Source organism: Pelobates fuscus, chromosome 13 (assembly GCF_036172605.1).
Source record: "Pelobates fuscus isolate aPelFus1 chromosome 13, aPelFus1.pri, whole genome shotgun sequence".
NCBI lineage: Eukaryota > Metazoa > Chordata > Amphibia > Anura > Pelobatidae > Pelobates > Pelobates fuscus.
Window position 1 is genome coordinate 36,457,499 of NC_086329.1, and position 22,205 is coordinate 36,479,703.

General features: G+C 39.8%; 1 protein-coding gene across 2 annotated transcripts in view; it reads left to right on the forward strand.

The window, feature by feature from the left end:
- The window catches only part of CCDC9B (coiled-coil domain containing 9B), an 85,266-nt gene extending 63,061 nt beyond the window's left edge, over positions 1–22,205 (forward strand). For both annotated transcript variants that reach the window (XM_063440281.1, XM_063440280.1), the window contains exons 10-15: positions 315–361; positions 5,636–5,689; positions 6,470–6,572; positions 16,188–16,245; positions 17,041–17,475; positions 22,068–22,205. In XM_063440281.1, coding sequence (XP_063296351.1) covers positions 315–361; positions 5,636–5,689; positions 6,470–6,572; positions 16,188–16,245; positions 17,041–17,475; positions 22,068–22,082 — 712 coding nt within the window. In that variant the 3' untranslated portion in view covers positions 22,083–22,205. The remainder of the gene's footprint in view (positions 1–314; positions 362–5,635; positions 5,690–6,469; positions 6,573–16,187; positions 16,246–17,040; positions 17,476–22,067) is intronic.

The following is a 22,205-nucleotide window of genomic DNA, read 5'->3' on the forward strand; positions in this document are numbered from 1 at the left end:
CAGCAAAAACTGAGCCCACATCCTGCAGGATTTCACTACATGTTTCACATAATTGCTCAAACAAGATGACCTCGTGAGTCAGCACCCTCTCAGTATATGTTGGGAATTGCAATTCAATATTATACATGCACTTTTTAGCCTGTTGATTGTTCCCTTAAAACATTTCAGGTGATGGCTATTCTTTAAAGAGAACCATCTGTTTTGAGTGTATACTTTGTTACAATGCCTCCTCCGTTTCCATATTGTAAGAAATTGTGTAGAGAATGTGTGCAATGCAAGTAATGAACCTGTGTTATTTGTCTTACTCTCGACAGGTTTGAAAATGACTCCAAACAGGAGGATAGAGTTTGTATCCGAAAAGGTGAGCATGTTAAGGCCATCTTCAAACGGCAGTACTGAGAACTTGGAGTTGTTAAAGGAGAACTGTCAAAGAATAAAAAAAAAAGTTTCTACAAAGGTTAAATATTTTGTTTTAAATGTGTATTTTGTGGAACAATGAATTAAACTTATGGTATTGGGTAATATTTTATTGTTTTTTTATTTTATTTTTATTGGTTATATTGTATGTTAAAATCAGACCTCACATTTTCGTGGACATTGATTCCTAGCAATGTTGTTTTGGTTTTCTTTTTTTTTACTAGTCCTGTTATGGGCATTGGCAGGAGGTGGAATAAGAGCAATATGTGCTTTCCCCCACTGCATGTTCCCTTTCCCTGTTCTCCTGGCATCTTGCTGTGAATGCTGTAGTGTATACTACATGACACAGCAGGGTCACATACTCACTGTGCTGTGTTCGTGTCACTTGCATCCAGCCACGAATGAGCAGATGGAAGTATTGGTAAGGAAACATTGCTTTCTCATGCTTCAGGTGCTGCACCATCACCTGGTACAGGAGTGTTTCCATTGGGAGTTATGGTTTGAAGCCCCGGGGAGTTGTCACCTCAAGGGACAGGGGTGTGGAAATTTTAGAAAAATGTACTTGTCCAAGGACTGAAGTGGTATCCCATTCTACTTGTCCATGATGGCAATCCACTTGTCCTGACACTTAAAATATTTTCAGATTAGGGCCCCTGGTTAGAGCTCTGAACATAGACAGGTTTTAGTTTGGAGTTTAGTGAATAATTTCTCTCCATTTGCCTCCCATAATGTCTGTGTTGTGTTCTGGAAGCATGTAATTAGTGTGTGTGCTGACTGTATGTCATGTGTTTGTATGTGCTCTGTTTTTGACACCTTCTTTCTTAGCTTTCCTCAGGGAAGGGGGCTATAATCCCTGGTGGTCCTGCATGGTGTTCTAAATCACTGGTTTTGCAGCGGGGTCCTTGATCCTTGTAGTCCAGCAGTGATTAAATTCTCGGTGGCATCGAGTTGGGGAGAATGTGTTCTGCATATCCGGCGGGTGCAGACCGCAGTGATCACCTCCTCAGAGACAGAGATACACACTCACAAAAATGCACTATAGACACATTCATGGGATACATACACAGCCATCCTCCCCACCTTCCCCAAATATACACTGTCAGACACAAATCCCAATGAACACAACCTGGCACAATCATACGATTGCACCTTGCCAGACACCCATATAATGCCAGTCACTACACACACACAAAGCACTACATGCACACAATTACACAGCTAAACATACTATTAGACACACATGCTTGAGGGTATTTTTGCCACATTCTTTTTCTGTAATCTTAGCAGAAGAGTGGCTTCCCTAATGTTCATTGGAGTTATGGCTTGATGAGGGCTGCGGGCTGACTCTGAGCACCACAGCACATTTTTATATACAAATAGACAGATTCCTACTCTGAGGCACACATGCATAGATGCACAACGATAGTCACAGATGTACACAAAAACTGTTAGACACACAAACAGCCACAATTACTCTCTCTTACACACACACACACACACACACACAAAAATAATAGTGTTTTGTGTATGTTTCTTTTGTTGAGGTCACCTTACTGTTGAGTTGTTGTGGTTCCTCTCCTGGGGCTCAGTGGAGAGCTGCACTGACCTTCATTGCATTGCTTGCACAGCTCCCTGTGGTGCTGCCAGCACTGGGTTGACTGCACATCGCGTCTCCAGGCATCACAATACGAAGCGCAAGGAAGTAGTGCAGTCAGTGTGTGAAAATCAGAGCTCCCTCGCCTTCTGTGTCGCTCTTGCTATGGACACTATACATTTGGACAGAGTATGCACCTGCTGAACTGGTAGACAGGTGCCTTCTCTGACATAGTGCAGAGCAGTTTTGCTCTCTAAATTGCCAGCCTTGGCCATGGGAGAAATCCTGTTATCTGGCTGCTGCTGTCCACTCCTGCGCAGCTTTGCAAGTGCTTTGGAGGTCAGTCATCACTTCCTCCTCTGGCTGGCGCACAGGACAGGAGAGATCTTTCTCCCTGCAAATACACCCTCCCCTATATGCCCAATGCAAGTACCTACAGTAAATGTAGAGCTGACTCTTCTTTCCTGCAGCTGGGCTAAATTAAAAAATAAACTATGCGCCAGTAACTGCATGTCCCAAGCGTCTGGTCATATAAATTCTACATCCCTGAGGGTGCTCTGACACCTTTGCATCTCAATATTGACTGAGTTCCACTGCACACACAAAGGTTGGCAGTAGCTAAAATTAAGAGAGGAGAGTGAGTTGGGTCTTGTAAGTGCAGCGAGGAGTAGGAGAAGGGAGAGAAGTGGTGGAAGGAGAGGTGGGAAATGTGGATTGGAATTAGCCTTAAAGCTATTGGATAAGACATTAAAGAAACTCTGTTTTCACCTGAAAGGAGACCGGTTTCAAATAATGAAATGGGACATAATTTAAATTAAGATGACATTAAACTGCCAAGAGACATAGTCAATGAAAGTAAGTATAGATATGTTCTAGAGAAACAGTGGCTTGATGGGTGGAGACAAATATGTAAATCAACCGTGAGAACATATAGGGAAGAATGGGTTTGGATCCATCCAGCAGGCTATATACACGGGTGTGATCAATTTGTGTTATCTTCACTGCATCACAGTACGGTTTTCTGTACCAGACACAGCAGTGAACAAAACGGAATGTAACCTAATCTATGGCCCAAACTTTAAAACAAAATCTGAAGAGTATGGTGGTCCTCGTGTAAATGGTGGAGGTTGGTTCGTTTCTAGATACGGCATGAATTTAAAAACATATAGCCATTACATGTACGTGTGGTGGCAGGTAATCTTTAGAAAACCACAATTATTGCAATGCAGAAACTGTCTGGAGTGTACACGTCACACTTTATGAGCTCACTGCTGTATTCCAGATGAATATACCAGGGTAGCTGCTATAGAGAGAACCTGTCATCTGTAGGGATGGAATTAATATTTTGAGAGGAGATTCCACTGATAATAGCATATGTAGGTGCTTTAAAGACACTATAGTCACTAAAACAACGTTAACTTAACAAAGCAGTTTTGGTGTATAGATCATGCTCCTGAAGTTCCAGCACTCAGTTCACTGGCATTTAGGAGTTAAATTATTTGTGATACTGTTTATACAGCCCAATCCACACCTCCCTGACACAGCCTGCACGAAAACAAAATGTTTTTATTACTTTCTTTTAAATGTTTTTATCTCTTACTCTGTAAATTGAACATTAATTACATACAGGGGGCTCCTGAAGGGTCTATCAAGCTATGTACAGAGCAGGACATAAGAATGTTTTAATGAAGCATAATTTGCAATAAAAAAAAGTGTAAACATTAGATGTCTCTTTACAGGAAGTGTTTAGGAAGGCTGTGTAAGTCACATGCAGGGAGGTGTGACTAGGGTGCATGAGCAAAGTGATTTAACTCCTAAATGGTAGAGAATTGAGCAGTGAGACTGGAGGGGCATGATCTGTACACCAAAACTGCTTCATTAAGCTAAAGTTGTTTGTTAACTACAGTGTCCCCTTAATAAAATAGGGCCAGCATCCTAAGGGACTAAAAAAAAGTTTTACTTTGGCAAAGCACTACCCAAAGGTTGCCTACCCCTACTTTATACTATAGACTCATTTAGACAGAGCTCCCATAACATCTTGTTCTGTTTTGCATAACTTCATGTATTTATTGTTGTAATTTACTTAATGTGCAGCACTGAGAAATATGTTGCTGCTGTATAAATAAAAACACGTATTGCTCCTAAGAAGATGAATGTCCTATTAAAAAGATCTTAATACAATTACAACTTGGTCCTCTCTATTAAAGAGTCAGTCTAAGCCCCATAATGCCTTCGCGCCATTGCATGTTCCATGGTGCAGAAAGTACCTCGCTCAATGTCAACCTTCCGAAAGTGACTTGTAACTGCAGTGCTTTGCTAAATTTGCTGTAGCTGTAAACCTGCTCCGCGCTGTGATGTAAAATTGTACATGCAAGCGACTTGGGCAGCACCCCTTCCTGCAGGACTGAGCATTAGTGGATTGGAGCTCAGCCGGTTTGCTAAACTGTGAACGGGGCTATGAATAAAGTGATGGCAACCGTGGTATGATGCTACCAGTTTATCCATCAGTTCTGGCCCTCGTACAGCAATTTAGCTGCCCAAGTATTCATTTATATTTTTGGGGGGTGGTTTGGGGTGTACCTATAGGCTGACTGTTCTTGTCTTGTACTTTTCTGAAATTTGATACCATGTTCATTGTGTGCTTTAATTCTAGTGTCTTAATGCATGAAATTCAGTGCTTAATACTATTTGCTGTGATTTTCGATAAAAATGGCAAACTGTTCAAATATTCTCAATTTTTCAAGTCTAAAACTTTTATTTTCAGGCAATTAAGTTCTAATATTTGATCACATGCAATACACCAGCATTTTCTGCACATTATTTTATGGATTCTGGTGAAGTCCAGGTGTAAACTTTTATTGCATGTGAAAACTAAAAAGGACAAATTCAAATGCGTCTCTGTTTAAAGAGTCTTACAAATTAACTCTTCTTTACAATTCACCTCTTCTATCCCCCTGGCCCTCCTGAAACACCCCCGATGCCGTCACTACCATTTATTCTGTTTTACTCACTCCAAAATGCCATTTGGTCATCTCACTTGCAATCTGTGAAATCGCTTGCACAATATCAAAATTAAAACATAAAGGGATGTAGATGTCAACATCTCGAATAGCCTACAACAGTTTACATAGTGTGTTATGTGTAATAGATTAAAGCAACTACAAATAAATCTCTTCTAACCTCAATTGGCAGTGATTTTCTCTTTCCCTCAGTCTCATTAACCTTGGACTTTAGGCCCGCGCAGTAACTTTTAAAAAGTGAACACAGGCAAGCTGTGACACAGATTTAAGGCTGCAGTCTGTGTGAAAAAATCTCTTTTCTCTGGCACTATCTTTAAAAACTCTAGAAATAGAGATGGCACGGACCTTGCTGCTTTTGTAGAAATGGATGAATCGTCTGAATTTAACAATGTCGGAGACTGTAAGAGACCTACTAATCAGATGGCTTGCATCTTGCTGATAGAATACATACTCAGTGTGCATTGACTGTCAAAGACTAACCCTGTCCTCTGGCAAAGTGTTTACAAGAATGCAACCAGTTATGCTGAAGGAACCATTCTGGTTGATGGTGCTGTGACCTATTAAGATATCAAGGCAGAACTTGCATAATTTGCTTTTATTACAGGAGATTGGGGAAACAGAAAGTTTCCAAATCGCCGGTCTGTGACAGATAATAAAGGTGAGTGATATTACTCGGGCCCTTAAGATGGTTGGTGAATGGGTCTGTCATGAACTACTTTTGACTACTAATGTATCTGAAAAGAACAGTAATGCTAAAACATATAGCATTATGTATACATTTTCAAGTACAGTATACTGATAAAATTGTATAAATGGAACCATGTCTTCCACATATTTAGGGGTGGCAGGTATTTTTTGTTTTTTCTTAATTCATATTTAAAGGGACACAATAGTCACCAAAACAACTTTAGTTTAATGAAACGGTTTTAATGTATAGATCATGCCTCTGAGGTTTCACAGCTTAATTCTCTGCCATTTAGGAGTTAAATCACTTTGCCTTTATGCAGCTCTAGTCACACCTCCCCTGGTTGTGGTTGAAACAGCCTGCATGAAACCAAAGTGTCTTCATTTTCAAAGCTTTTTTCTCCTGCTCTGTAAATTGAATTTTAATCACATACAGGAGGCTTCTATAAGGTCTAGCAAGCTATTAACAAAACAGGAGATACAAAATTATAAATTAACAGAATTTGCAATAAAGGAAGTGTAAACATTAGATGACACTTTACAGGAAGTGTTTAGGAAGTATGTGCAAGTCACATGCAGGGAGGTGTGGCTGGGGTTCATAAACAAAGGGCTTTAACTCCTATATGGCAGTGAATTGAGCAGTGAGGCTGCAGGGGCATAACCTATACACCAAAACTGCTTCATTAAGCTAAAGTTGTTTTGGTCCCTTTACATTTTTTTTGTAAAAAATGAAGATTTTATGTTAATTTTGTAGGTGCTGAAAAACCAGTGTCGGTGAATGAAGATGTAACCAATATTGTACCGGCTATAGGCAGTGCCGCTAAAGGAACAGACCGCCTCACTGGCAGAGCCCAAAGGTACATAATGTATAATTACTTAATGATAAACTTACATTTCTTTGGTTTAACTGGAATAATTAAAAAACATGGAAATGAATTTATAATGTTGTGAATTCTCACTTCTTTTACATTCCTGTCAGTGGCAGATGTGGGAAAGTGACTGGAGAAACAGGTCTGTGTAATGCATATATGTAGAGGGAGAGATGAAGATATATCATTTTCTTTACGCAGTTTTTCAATGATTTCTCCTCTCTGGTTCCTTCAGTCCCTACACCACTCAGTCCTACCTAATCCTATTTTCACCAACTTAAATCTTACCCCTTGCTCTATGCTACCCGTCTTTTCCCTTATAGTCTTCTCATTCCATGATCTCCTTAATTCAATCGTCCTTACCATTTGTCTTCTCTCTTTACCATTCTATCCGTCCCCTCTTCATATTAGATTTTTCCCTTCTCTTAATTTCATTCCCTTTTACTCTTTGCACTGTACCCACCGTCTCTCATTATTCCACATCTCCCTCCTCACTTCATTCAATCTCCTCTCTTATGTCACCCTATTCTTCATGTGCCATCAAACAACTTCCTTTTTTAATCTGTCCCTCATCCTCCTAGCAACGACTTTCATCCAATTTCCTTTTATCTCCTCCACTTATCATGCAATCAGGACCATCACATACTAATTGCTATTTACTATTGCACTCCTGTCCATCCCATCTTCATTTCACCATACCTATTTAATTAGCATATATCCTTTTCATTCCCCCAATTCCATCTTGCATTTCTAAAGTTTATTTTTAATTTCATTCTCTGGCCCCCTTTTTGTTCTTGCATTTGTTGACCTGCCTTTCTCTATTAAACAGAAACATGGATATTAAGATCATGCTTGCATTGTGTTCACAACTTTAGTTTGAGTTAACTTAATAAAATGATAACTGTAAGCACATGTTGCGGTAACAACTCACAAAATGTCATAGGTACAGTACCAGCCATTTGATAACATTGATTGTATCATTTTTGTAACAAGCGTGATGTATGACTTACATTGCAGTCAAAGTCACAGATGTGATGTGGCTTCCCCAAATCTAAGACAAAAATCTGAGCAGTGTCCACTACATTTTTAGAAGTCTTCTATTTGTTTTTTTGTATAAAACCAAAATCACACGTACATACTCAAGCAGGGTCAGAATGTGTTTGACGACACAATTCCATATGTATTTTTTTGTTTTGGTTCAAACTAATTATCAGCAAGCATAGCCTAAAGGAAACATTAAAAAGGTGTATATTTAAAAAATAAATAAATAAAAAAGTGTAGCTATTTGTAGCAGCAAAGTCAGTAAAGCACTTCTCTCAAGTGCAGGAACAATGAAGAACATATATAAATTCCACTGAAAGTGCTAATAATCATAGAATAAAATATAGTTCTCAAAAGTTACAATAAAACACTCAACCATTTTGAAACAAAATGCACAGACAAACAAATAAAAAAAACAGTGCAGACTAATATTAAAATCAAAGAAAAAAAGTTACCTGCGCACTACCCCAAATAAATGGAGGTTTAGTAACTCCAATGATCATTAGATGTAAGCCCACCTGCCACGTTAAGGTAACGTCCTACACTAACAATTCACCTTGATTCCTTTAGCTTTAGGCAAATAAATCTCTAAGGAGACAGAGGGGTATTTTTCTAAACCGATTTAGAAAAATACCCCTCTCTGTCTCATTAGAGATTTCTTTGCCTAATACTGAAGCAAGCAAGCAGTATTATGTAGGGGTTTAAATACCCCTCTCTGTCCAATTAGAGATTATTTTTACCTGAAGCTGAAGGAAGCAAGGTGAATTGTTAGTGGTTTGCCTTGACGTGGAAGGTTGGCTACATTTAATTGCCATTGGAGTTACCTAATAACATCCATTTATTTCAATATCGACAGGGATTTGGGCTAGTGCGCAGGTAACTTTTTTCCCCCTTGGTTTTTATTGTATGTATTGTGGCTGGTGTGTGCTATGGTCGTTGCTGCCGCCCAGGAGTAGTGGGAGTTTGAGTGCAGGACTTATTTTTGTGTAATACTAAAATCAGACAGGTGGGACAGGAAGAGGAAACACACCATACAAGCAAGGTGAAAGGGCAGTTAACCAAGATCTCTTCAGATTAGATGGAATAATCACGTGACCGCGCTGAAATTTGGACAGTGTTTCAAGTTTGTTTTATGCTTGCTGCGGAAGCCTATTTTTTACAGCAAAACATGTTTTGGCACTATTTTAAGGTTACTGTTATTGCCCTTTTGTTGTTTTCTACATGTAAGTACTAATAAAATATTGCTATATAATATTTATCATCTTATTAACATAATTAGCAATATTCACTACCTGTGCATTACGGTTTGCCATTGTGGGCAGTGTCACCCCATGAGTGACATCAAGACGTTAACCTAGAGCCAGGGACTTGTTGGCTCTTATCCAGATAAGCACTTCCTGCATCTGTATTCTCTTAAAGTGGTCCAGACAATCTGCACCATTACTGCAATTAGTGTTTTCTCCCTTTCGAGGGTGCTGATCCAGAAAAAGAAGTGTGTGTCACTACCTCTAAAGGCAACTTGCGAGAACATTGAGCCTTATTATTTTTAGGCTCTGATCCATGTGAGCATTCCTAGTTATTTGGTTTACATCTTGTTTATTGATATTGTATCAGCTGCACGATATTTTGTATATTTGTTTTATTGCTTATGCACTATTTTGAGTAAAGGGTAAGATACCCCCTTTTTAAGTGCACCACTAGATATAGCAGCATTCATGCTTATCCAAAACCCAGTTTTATAAGTACAGCAGTAATACAGTCGCTATGTATAAAGAATGTAGCAAAGGATACAGTTTCTCTGTGTATCAAGTATCCCTACAAATTGTAACCATCTTATAGAAACCGTTTTTAGAAGATGCTCAATTGCAACATCTGTAAACTGTTTCTATTAGTAGGTTACATTTTGCAGGGATACGTGATACACAAGGGACACTTTGGTTTTGTTTTGTTGCATTTTTTTTATACATAGTGACTATTACTGTTGCACAAAAAATAATAAAAATAAAACCGGATTAGTTATTTCTGCTCTGATTTTGATATTTATTTGCATTGCTTTTTGATTTGATTGTCTTTGGGGCAATTTTATTGTAACTTTATAGAACTATATTTTAGGTTATCCTTATTAGCACTGTCTGTAGTATCTATAGTTACATTATTGCTGTTATGAAGTGAATAAACTGCTAGGTAGTTGGGGTAGCAAACCACCTTTTCACTTACCTGACAGAGCATCATTCTATTATAAAACATATTGCCTTCCTGTCACTGGGGAATCTATGGCGGCTCCTTAGGGTGAAGATTCACAGAGCAAAACAAACCAGGTACAGTCTGTTTTCTACTTTTAACCCCTTAAGAACACAGCTTCAGTTTTGTTGTTAAATACTTAAAGTGTCTCTGTAACGTCAAACTTACCTTTCTCCTATTTTTTCCTTTTCCTCTTCCTCTATCCGATTCTTATCTTATTTTGTTCCCATTTCTGATCTAGGGACGACTTTGTCTCACGTATTTTTTCTACTCCTGACAAAGTGTGGAGCTAAAGGCACGTTCCACTATCTTGACAAAGACAGTGGCGCTTTCCTTAATCTCCACCCGATTTCAAGATTGTAACGTGTAAGAAAAATATGTTCGACATGGTAGTGCCTTGAAATAGATTAGAAATTAAGAAAATAAGATTTTCTGATCGAGGAAGGGATGAGGAAACAATAGGAGAAAGTACGGTTTAGGTGACAGACCCCTTTAAGGACGCAAGCAATTTTTGCTATTTGTGTGCTAAACCCAATTTCCATTTTTATAATTTATTATTATTATTTATAAAGCACCAACAAGTTACATAGTGCTGTTACTGCGCCAACACATATTATTTACTATAATTAATTTTTTATGTGCAGCAAGATAACATGGATATTGTACATATTAAGGATAATAAACCACTTATAATGTTATGCAGGAAACTATATGAAGAAAGTGCACTTTTTTTTCTTTTAAAGTTAAAATTATGACAAAAGGTACTTAATGCATAAAAATTGCCATATGGATAGGAAGTAGGTCAGGGTGTATGCATTGGATGTTTAGACAGGCTTTAGTAGTTCTAAGCAGGCTGGTTAAGCAGATTGAGAGAGTGTGAGCCAGACCCAAAGCAAAGTAATTAGGTGGAGTGAAAGAATTCAACTGAAAAGGTAGAAATGGGTATTTTAAAACTTAAGTAAAATTAACATATGACATGAAAGTCTCGGGGCTATAGTTAGTCTGCCACCAGGAGTCTCCGTCTCACATCAACTATGCTCCTCTGGGGTAGGCCACAGCCGAGTGCTGGTAAAGTGACGCCAGGTGAAAGGTCGCTTCCTGCAGATAGCGTAGCAGGCTGCAGAGGTTTGGGGGTGAGCCAGAAGGCGGCCTCTGTCGCCCCTCTGGTATAGTGTAGTGGGATCTGCATAAGTGGAGGCTTGTGGTATGTTTGCGCCTTTTGTCTGTCACCCTCGACACGCGGTCTTCGTCTCTACTTTGTGCGGGCGAGCGTGGGGAGGTTCCCTCCCTTTTCTCCGTTGTAAGTGTAGAACCTTGTGGAGGCTGTGGAGTTGGTGCAGCAAGGGCTGCGATTTACATGCAAGCCGCTAGCTTCTCCCAAATGGCATCAAAGGTCATGGTGAGTCTTTCCACCACGACCCACTCTATACCAGCTTGGATGGAGGAGCCTGCGGCAGCTGCCATGTCGCTTGCCAAGCGGTGTTGGGTATGAGTAGGTGCCTTCAGCTTCCTATGGGACCGCCAAGGTATAGGCCGGGATCACCCCCGCCAGTCCAAAAGGGACTGATTTACAGAGTACACCAATTGTCTACGATTTCAGTTTAATTTTGGTAAAATACAATTTCAAAGTGGAACAATTTTAGAATTTGGTTTGTTTGTCTTGCAAGTGTAATAGCCATCACAGAAAATAAAATTGCCTCACGAAAGTATATGTTTATATAAAATAGACCTCACAAACTATTTAGCTAATTGTATTTTGACCCTTTTAAGTAGCCATCTAACAACCATCCTCTGCTAAATATTGTAGCACATTTTTTTATTTATTTATTTAACACACATAACACGTTTTCTTAATGTGTATTTCGTAAACCTGATATGTCCTCCTCATGTACAAAATCACATAGTGTGTTTAGCTACATCTTCTCAGTACAACAGTAACCACGGTGTATGCCTTTGCTACTACCCTGTCAAACTATAACGCTATTATCTTGACCATTTTAGTTTTTACAGTTAGAATTTTGGTAGATGAATGTGATGAGCCCATGTCTAATTTGGGGCATTTTAGCAGTTTAAATGTTCAAATATCCCACAAAGGCGAACCATTTGTGAAACTAGACACGCCAGTGTATTTCATATTGTGTATATTTTGCCTTAAAGAGACACTATAGTCACCAGAACAACTACAGCTTAAAGGGACACTAGAGTCACCTGAACAAATTCAGCTTAATGCAGCCTTTCTCATGTAAATACTGTATTTTCTGATAAAATATAGTGTTTACATTGAAAGCTAGGAACACCTTTAGTTGCTGTCACTCAGAGTGAAACGGAGGGACTTCAGAGTTGATGGAGGCATAATATGCCTCCATCCACTCAGATCTGCTGTCAGCAGAGCACAGGGCAGCACTGTGCACAGCATCCTGTATCCACAGTATCTCCTCCCTCTGCATGCAGACACTGAACTTTCCTCATTGATTCAATTCATCTTTATAAGGAGATGCTGATTGGCCAGGGCTGTGTTTGAATCATGCTGGCTCTGCCCCTGATCTGCCTCTTTGTCAGTCTCAGCCAATCCTATGGGGAAGCACTGTGATTGGATCAGGCTACCACGTGTCAGCAGACTGCTTGTTTTTCTAAGTCTAACAGCATGCAGATTTCCAGCTTCTGGCTTTAATACAGTACGATTTTTACTATATTTATGGAGTCATGAGGGGCCCAGGGGGGCTAGATGGTGGTGTTAATACATGTTTGTGTTCCTGACCTTATGATGATCCTTTAATATGGTTGTTCTGGTTAGTATAGTATGTCCCCGCAGGCATTTTTATGTAACCACTGTCTTTTCAGAGAAAATGCAGGGTTTACATTGCTCCCTAGGGTCACCTCCAGTGGCAGTCACTCAGACGGCCACTAGAGGTGCTTCCTGGGGCAGTGCTGCACCATGTGCCGCACTGACGTTCAGCATCTCCGCGCTCTGCAAAGAGGCACTTAACTTTCCCGATAGAGATGCATTTTTTTACATGCACCTTACATTTTTGCTGGTCATTTGAAAATCTGATAGATAAAACCATGGGATTTCTTGCGCTTATCTAATAAATATGGCAGCTTGTACTTCCCTTCTCCATTTTGAAAATCTGGGATGTGCCACTATGATTACACATTTCCCCCTAATTGTGCGCTGCATACTCCTCTAAATACAATAATAGTGCCAATGTATGCCTTTGCCATTGTCTGGTGAAGTTAAAGGGCCATCTAAGAGCTACTTCAGTATTTCCAGTTAAAATCTGGATGGATTTAAAGGGCCTATTCCATATTTTTGCCCAGTGTAGCAGTTTGACCGTTCAAATTACCTCATAAATGCACACCCCTTGTGAATGCAGACACTACAGGGTATGTTCATCCATTTTAGCACCAATTTCTTTAAAAGCTTATGGTATTCTTTGATTTGCGCCTCATTTTACACGCACATTGCAATTTAGTGGTTTATTTTGTAAACTCGATGTGTGCTACTGTAATAAAAATCACTAGATTGAGTATAGAGTGAGCCCCTTTGTCAAGTTTTTGTGGGGAATCTGACATAACATATTTTCAGCTTTATTAAAGTGCCATTTTTACACCATTTTTTTTTTTTCTCAAAAATTGTGGTATTCATTTTTATGTTTACATACACAGTGTAAATTTGCTGCTTTTTTATTTGATTTGTTTTAATCTCTTGTCTGTCACTGTAATAAAATGATCTTAAAGAAAAACTCTGAGCACCATAACAACTTCAAAACAAACAGTGCAGCGCTAAATACCTTTAAAGTACAAGTGTACAGATCTGTGTTTAGTGCATTATTTCAACGAGTTACTTAACTGTCTTTGCTGAAAATGTGTGGTAAACCAGCCAGTTAAGTAACTCGTTGAAATATTGCACGAAACACCGATCTGTACACTTGTTGCATTTAATAGGTATATAGGGCTCCACTGTTTGTTATTGAAATTTCACTTTTTTGTGTGTTTTTGAAGGTTTCAAGTGTGGTAGCAGCTACTAATTGAAGAATATTTGATTAATTAATAAGAGTTTTAATAACACTTTTTTGTACCATAACAACTTCATTTAAATGAAGCTGTTATGGTGCTAGATTTGCTCCCTGGTGCCTCAATACCATTAGGGTTTAAACCGTTCTCGAACAGTTTAAACCCAGATCTGTGCTCCGGCACCAGATTACTCTGCCCCCCTGTCCCTCTGCTTTCTGAATTTCTTTAGAATGGAAGGCTCGGCAAGATGACACTCTAAGCTAGGCCTCCCCAAACTCCGGCCTTCCAGATGTTGCTGAACTACAACTCCCATGATTCTCAGCCTATTTCATTCATATAATCATGGGAGGGCCGGAGTTTGGGGAAGCCTGCTCTAAGCCAATCAGTAGCTCCCCAATAATGAAAATAAAAAGTATGTACATATACAGGTGATACTCAAAAAATTAGAATATCGTGCAAAAGTTAATTTATTTCAGTAATGCAACGTAAATGGAAAAACTAATATATGAGATAGACGCATTACATGCAAAGCAAGATAGTTCAAGTCGTTATTTGTCATAAGTGCGATGATTATGGCTTACAGCTCATGAAAACCCCAAATCCACAATCTCAGTAAATTAGAATATTGTGAAAAGGTGCAATATTCTAGGCTCACAGTGTCCCACTCTAATCGGCTAAGTAAGCCGTAACACCTGCAAAGGGTTTCTGAGACGTTAAATGGTCTCTGTCTGGTTCAGTATGAATCACAATCATGGAGAAGACTGCAGACCTGACAGTTGTGCAGAAAACCATCATTGACACCCACCATAAGGAGGGAAAGCCTCAAAAGGTAATTGCGAAGGAAGTTGGATGTTCCCAAAGTGCTATATTAAAGCACATTAATAGAAAGTGATGTGTAAGGGAAAAGTGTGGAAGAAAAAGGTGCACAAGCAGCAGGGATGACCGCAGCCTGGAGAGGATTGTCAGGAAAAGGCCATTCAAAAGTGTTGGGGACTTTCACAAGGAGTTGACTGAGGATGGAGTCAGTGCATCAAGAGCCACCACACACAGACGGATCCTGGACATGGACTTCAGATGTCGTATTCCTCTTGTCAAGCTGCTCCTGAACAACAAACGTCAGAAGCGTCTTACCTGGGCTAAAGAAAAACAGACCTGGTCTGTTGCTCATTGGTCCAACGTCCGCTTTTCTGATGAGAGCAACTTTTGCATCTCATTTGGAAACCAAGGACCCAGAGTCTGGAGGAAGAATGGAGAGGCACACACTGCAAGAGGCTTGAAGTCCAGTGTGACGTTTTCACAGTCTGTGTTGATTTGGGGAGCCATGTTATCTGCTGGTGTTGGTCCACTGTGCTTCATTAAGTCAAGGATCAGCGCAGCCGTCTACCAGGAGATTTTGGAGCACTTCATGCTTCCTTCCGCAGACGAGCTTTGTGGGGATGCTGACTTCATTTTCAAGCAGGACTTGGCACCTGCCCACACTGCCAAAAGCACCAAAGCCTGGTTCAGTGACCATGGGATTACTGTGCTTGATTTGCCAGCAAACTCGCCTGACCTTAACCCCATAGAGAATCTATGGGGCATTGCCAAGAGAAAGATGAGAGACATGAGACCGAACAATGCAAAAGTGCTGAAGGCCGCTATTAAAGCATCCTGGTCTTCCAAAACACCTCAGCAGTGCCACAGGCTGATAGCTTCCATGCCACGCCGCATTGAGGCAATAATTCCTCCTAAAGGGGACCAAACCAAGTACTGAGTCCATATGCATGCTTATACTTTTCAGAGGTCCGATATTGTTCTATGTACACTCCTTGTTTTATCGATTGCATGTAATATTCTAATTTACTGAGATCATGGATTTGGGGTTATTATGAGCTGTAAGCCATAATCTTTGCACTTATGACAAATCACGGCTTGAACTATCTTGCTTTGCATGTAATGCGTCTATCTCATATATTAGTTTCCCCTTTTACGTTACATAACTGAAATAAATGAACTTTTGCACGATATTCAAATTTTTCGAGTATCACCTGTATGTTCTTTCTTTTTTTTTTTTTGCTTTGTTTTTTTTGCTTTGTTTTTAGAGAGTGATGATAATTAGAAGTGAACACACAATTTTTGCTGTAATGTGTTGGAATTGCCTAAAAAAGCATAATTTAGCAAAATGAATGCTCAACATCTTATTGTCTGTATTTAGTTGGTAACAGATTTACCCATTGTTTCATTAGGAGGTCCTAAACAAGCGTACTTCTTACATATGTGTGTGTGTGTATGTGTATATATATTTATTTTATTTTTTATTTTTATTAGGTGGGGCAGTGCAGAGGGAAGCGATTCTCCCTACTTGTTGGATGAGCTCTCAACACAGGTAGGTCTCCAGTAGAAATAATAGAATGGCATTTTTCACAACATACTTAGAGATATTAAATCTGTCTTTTATGCGAGGACAATGCATTCGCTTGTCATCTCCTAGTCCTCCAGAGCAGGGGTAGGCAACCTTGTCACGCTAGATGTTCTGGACTTCACCTTCTCTCATGCTTTGCCAGCATTATAACTGTACGAGCCTTATGGGAGATGTAGTCCAAAACATATAGATTGCAAAATGTTCCCTACATCTGCTCTAGAGTAGTGCCTGAACACATTAGCTAACACTGTTCTATTTAGATCAGTACATGTTTTTTTTTTTAATAATCTGTCTTCTTAAGAGCAGTCAGTCTCTCTTTTACCCAAGACCACCTTATTCTTGCGTTTATTAGAAGAGAAGGATGTCATCAATGTTCAAAGGCAGGGGTGCCAAAAAGGTAGATCCCCAGATGTTTTAAAACGACAACTTCCATGATGCTTTGCCATTCTACAGGCATGCAAAGCATGGTGGGAGTTGTAGTTCTACAACATCTGGGGATCTACCTTTTGGGCACTCCTGTTCTAAGGTACGTAAATATGTATTCGTCATGAGGCACCATAATGCATATTTTCTTTTTTCACCTTTTATTAACACAAAATGCTATTGGCGATGCAACTGTAGTTTCTCTTGGAAACACTGGTCTAGTTCCACAATTAAACATTTATCTTGGCATATTTTAGTTGACGACAAGTTTGAAATGAAGGGTTGAGGGGAAGTTGTAACTATATGTATTGTTCAGTATGTGTTTATCTGGTACAGGGAGGTCCAGATTTTGGAGAAACACAAAAGCATTCACAGCTGCCTTTCATGGAACGTAAATGTTCTAGTCTTGAAAATCACGACCCAATAAGACAACAGAGGGCATCGGGAGATAAAGAAAAAATAACCAGCGGATCCCTGAAGCTCGGTTCTTGCTATGTTGATTCTCCTCTGAAAAAGAAAACATACCCAGATTGTGGGAAAACAGAGTCTCTTGAAGATGAATGGTACCTTCCACTGCAGTTAAAGCAAGAGGAGAAATATTGCTCAGGTTTACCCTCAGTGGGTATAGACACAATCGAATATCTGTCGGTGTTTAATAGCGACAGTGAGGCAGTGAGCGTTGCCAATCTAAAGGATGAGCAGACATTACTGGTGAAAGAGGCAAATCAACATCTTGGTGACAAAAGCAGAGATCGCCATAATAAAACACAAGTAAGTCCTAAGTTTATTATTATGTACTATATTTGTCTAAAAGGGCTTGGCCTCTATGAGTATCCCACATGATCAGTGTGTATTCCTAGTAATGTAAAGTAACAAGAACATGTCCAGTGCCTCAGCCACTTAAAGGGACACTATAGTCACCTGAACAACTTTAGCTTAATGAAGCAGTTTTGGTGTATAGAACATGCCCCTGCAGCCTCACTGCTCAATCCTCTGCCATTTAGGAGTTAAATCCCTTTGTTTATGAACCCTAGTCACACCTCCCTGCATGTGACTTACACAGCCTTCCATAAACACTTCCTGTAAAGAGAGCCCTATTTAGGCTTTCTTTATTGCAAGTTCTGTTTAATTAAGATTTTCTTATCCCCTGCTATGTTAATAGCTTGCTAGACCCTGCAAGAGCCTCCTGTATGTGATTAAAGTTCAATTTAGAGATTGAGATACAATTATTTAAGGTAAATTACATCTGTTTGAAAGTGAAACCAGTTTTCTTTTCATGCAGGCTCTGTCAATCATAGCCAGGGGAGGTGTGGCTAGGGCTGCATAAACAGAAACAAAGTGATTTAACTCCTAAATGACAGTGAATTGAGCAGTGAAATTGCAGGGGAATGATCTATACACTAAAACTGCTTTATTTAGCTAAAGTAATTTAGGTGACTATAGTGTTCCTTTAATGTTTTTCAATAAAAACATCACCCAAAAATACCTTGTTAAACAGGGCCACATCTCCTACCCTTGGAAATAGGCAACAATTAAATGTAACGTCTGAAAAGCCAGACGCATCTTTACAATACTATTAAAAGTGACAGAGAATACAATTCCATAGTATCTGTAAATTCATGTAGTTTCTAGTGTAACTAGAATCCACCAGTGCACAAATTACCCTGCTCCCTCCCCCCCCCCCAGCACTTCCATGTGTCTCATTCTCCCAGCACTTCCATGTGTCTCATCCCCCCCAGCACTTCTATGTGTCTAATCCCCCCCAACACTTCCATGTCTCTCACCCCCCCAGCACTTCCATGTGTCTCATCCCCCCCAGCACTTCTATGTGTCTCATCCCCCCCCAGACCCTCCATGTGTCTCACCCCACCAACCCCTCCATGTGTCTCGCCCCACCATCCCCTCCAAGTGCGTCACCCCACCATCCCCTACATGTGTCTAGTTGCTGCTTCCTTATTTATAATTCTAATTTCCATCTCCCCTGCCCCTCTTTCAAAATGAGTATTTCTTGAACTGTTGGAATATACGGACTGTTGGAATTTCCACCCAGTCAGTAGATATTGGGACTACTTTGTCTCAGTATTTTTACTATGTCTGACCCTTCTAGACACTTGGCGGATATCCTCCATAGACCTCAATGCTGTACTCTCACGCAAATTATGCGAAGTCCCCAGACAGTGACAGTGTTGCTTTAAATATGGCCTGCCCAAGTCAGTTTAAATCTGTTTTTTTTGTGTGTGTATTTTATGGGGAGAAAAATGAACTGCTGTTACTTTTGATGATATTAAATATTTCACAGTGGTGACATAGAACATGAAAATCCCGATATTGTTCAGAGGATGCCTGGGGACGTACAATTCACCCAGCATGATGTACAGTGTCACAGCAGATCCAGCCAAGTCCCAGCATTTTGGATGTGTTTCTCTGATAAGCAGCAGACACATGTCAGCTTTGTGCTGTATTTTGAAGGCGAGAAGCAGCGTTTAATTGCTTCATCATAACAATGTTTATTGAGGGAGAGGAAAGACTGAATTGATTTATTATTTAACTGGAACGGAATGGCCTTGTCTGCTTTTGCTTTTCTGATTCCAATTACATGGCCAGTTGTGAAGCCTCTCCACATTGTGCTTTGCAGCTCCCTAGGATCTGCTAAATTATCAAATCAGCATTAGGTCAATTTAATGATTCAGTGCCCTCAGTAGAATTTCATTGTGCAATGTCCCTCTATTTTCCTCGTCGTACAGCTGCATGGTAGGGTAGAGACATTATACTGTCATGTTCTTTCTTCAGCCCACAGTGCCGGACAATGTGATTATTAAATAAGTAAATAAACCTAAACAAAATTATAATTCTCATTGTACAGATGCATGTGGCTAGGCAAGCTGACAGGACCTCTGTAATTTTGTTCATGGTTGAGGCATATCTAGACCCCCAGAAAAATAAACAAACAAATTATTTACTTTTTCTCTAGCACCGAGTCTCCTTCGGTGCTTCCGTGACCTCTTCCGGGTTGCAGCATCCTGGGTAACAGGACAATCCAATGCTCCAATGATTCTCTATGACTTACTGTGACAACACTGCGCATGTGCACATGACTGCATGGTATGTTACTGTATGAGAGTCTGAAAGTAAGATTCTCATATTCAGAGGCCTTGGATGTGTGGTGTGAAGCCTCGATTCCTAGCCTTCTTATTAGTTTAACATTGGGTTTTGGGTGGTAGGACCAGCTGGCAGGACTGCAAGCACTATAACAACTTCAATAAAGTGCCCATACTGTCACTTTAAGCAAGGTTCAATTTCAGTTGCAAAGATGGTTTACCCACAATCCATTAGTCAAAACAATTCAGACAGCATGTCAAACTTCAGACAGCATGGACAGAGGAGAACAAAATGCAGGCGCTAAGATTCAATGCAAGGGAGAAATTGTAAAAAAAAAAAAAGGGAGTGTCAATTCAAAATACTAACCTTTACCTATAAATCTCGAAACAACTCTTGCCCCTGTTATGTCTCTTCACTGATTCGTAGGTATGACCCTTCTCTGTCTCTTTGCTCTGACCTTCTCATGTCCGCTGCTCACACCCTTACTGCTAAATCGTTCTTGCAGGACTTGCTGGTGGCTACTTTCCTTTGGAACAGCCTGCCTACCACCAGACTCTCCTGTAGTTTTCAATTGTTTAAAAAGTTCCTGAAAACCCATCTTTTCAGGAAAGCTTATGGAGTAACTTCAATTTTTGAAACCTGTTTCCTGTTTTCTCTTAAAGGGCTACACTCCACTCTCACCTCCAGTTCTGCTATTTTTCCACCTTGCTTGTTAGCTATCCCCCTCCTATTGTGTTTTTCTACCCCACCTCCTCTAGACTGTAAGCTTGCTTGAGCAGGGTCCTCATCTACCTTGTGTTACTGTAATAGTTTGTTTCATATATTGTTAAATTTCTCCTTTTTATAATATTATACATTGCTGCGGAATAGGTTGGTGCTATATAAATACCAATAATAATAATTAATTTACTAAAGGCATAAGGAAAGCAAAACCAAAAACATGACAGTTACGTAATGGCTGGGCTGATTGTGGTCTCAAGGGTAGTCTATATTCTGCTTAATGCAAAAAGATAAGTCCTGCGCTCACTCCCATCACTACTGGGCGGCAGCAATGACTACAGTACACATCAGCCCCAATATATAGTAAAAACCAAAGAAAAACTAGTTGCCTGCGCTCTTTCCTTAATCCCTATGTATTTTTAAACAAATTGAGGTTTTTAGTTACCTCCATTGGCCATGAGAGGTTAAGCCCACCTGCCAACGTCAAGGCAGACCCCCCTAGGTGGGTCTTAACTCTAACCATTCACCTTGCTTCCTTGAGCCTTTGGCAAAGACATCTCTAATGAGACAGAAGGGGGATTTTGTTTTATATACGCCCCTATACATGTATTAACCCTTAATAGGGAACACATGGGATGGGCGGCAGCATTGTAACAAAGCTGTGTAATACAAATGCAAAAAGATAAGTCCTGCACTCACTCCCATCATATTCTGCCTAAAACTAAATATATGTAAAGTGAACCTCCCCTGTCGGAAAGCTTGCTGTCCTCTTTGCTTTGCCCTGCATGGAGACGCTTCCCCAAGCAGAAAAAGCCTCTTCTATGACGTCATATCAGTCGCATATTTCAACATTAAATTGCATAAAATAAAACAATGACTTAATGACTGTGAACTATTAGAGAACCAATTATTCATTCTTGACAACAGTGTCCCTTTCACAGTTTTAGGACCAATGGTCATCTACACCATCATAACAATCTAGTCTTTTTAAAGTTAATCTTCTAAAATAAAACATGCTGCTAATTTAACGACAGCAGTGCTGTATGAAGCTGATCGTGCTAAATAAACTGGGCAATCCGTGCAGACGCCGTGTCTTCAAGGAACAGATTGTGATGGTGACAAGTCATATTGTTACTTCTAGTTAACATGCTATGCCCGTTCAGGTAGGTATTGATTCAGTTGATTTATTGTGATGCTGAAATCATCATCAAATGTATAGACTGGAAGATGTTCTTACCTGTATGTCACTTTCTCCAAGCTAGGCGTCATTTAAAGAGACAAAGCAGAGGCATGCATAGTTGTTATGCCCACAAATGAAGCAGGCAGCTTCCCACGATTTAGAAATTGTAGTATACTGCAACGTCAAACGGTACGTACTTACTGCGGGCTGCATTGCCGCAAAGGTCAAGTTCAAAATAATGTCTCAATGAATTATTTTTTATCTATACATTTATTTTCTGCAAAGTGAAAGACATGTAGAGCTTAACAAGTGCACTTAAAGAGTTTATTTTAGAATTCTAACCAGTTGTCATGTTTGATTTCAGGTAGGTTGCTTTTAACAACAACTCCTCCAATAAAGCACAATCTGATTGCACTTCCCATTGATAGCGACTGCGTAATCCGACGTTCCATTTAGAATACTTAGATCATCAAGCAGAAGAATGAAGAGATACGTTTAATAT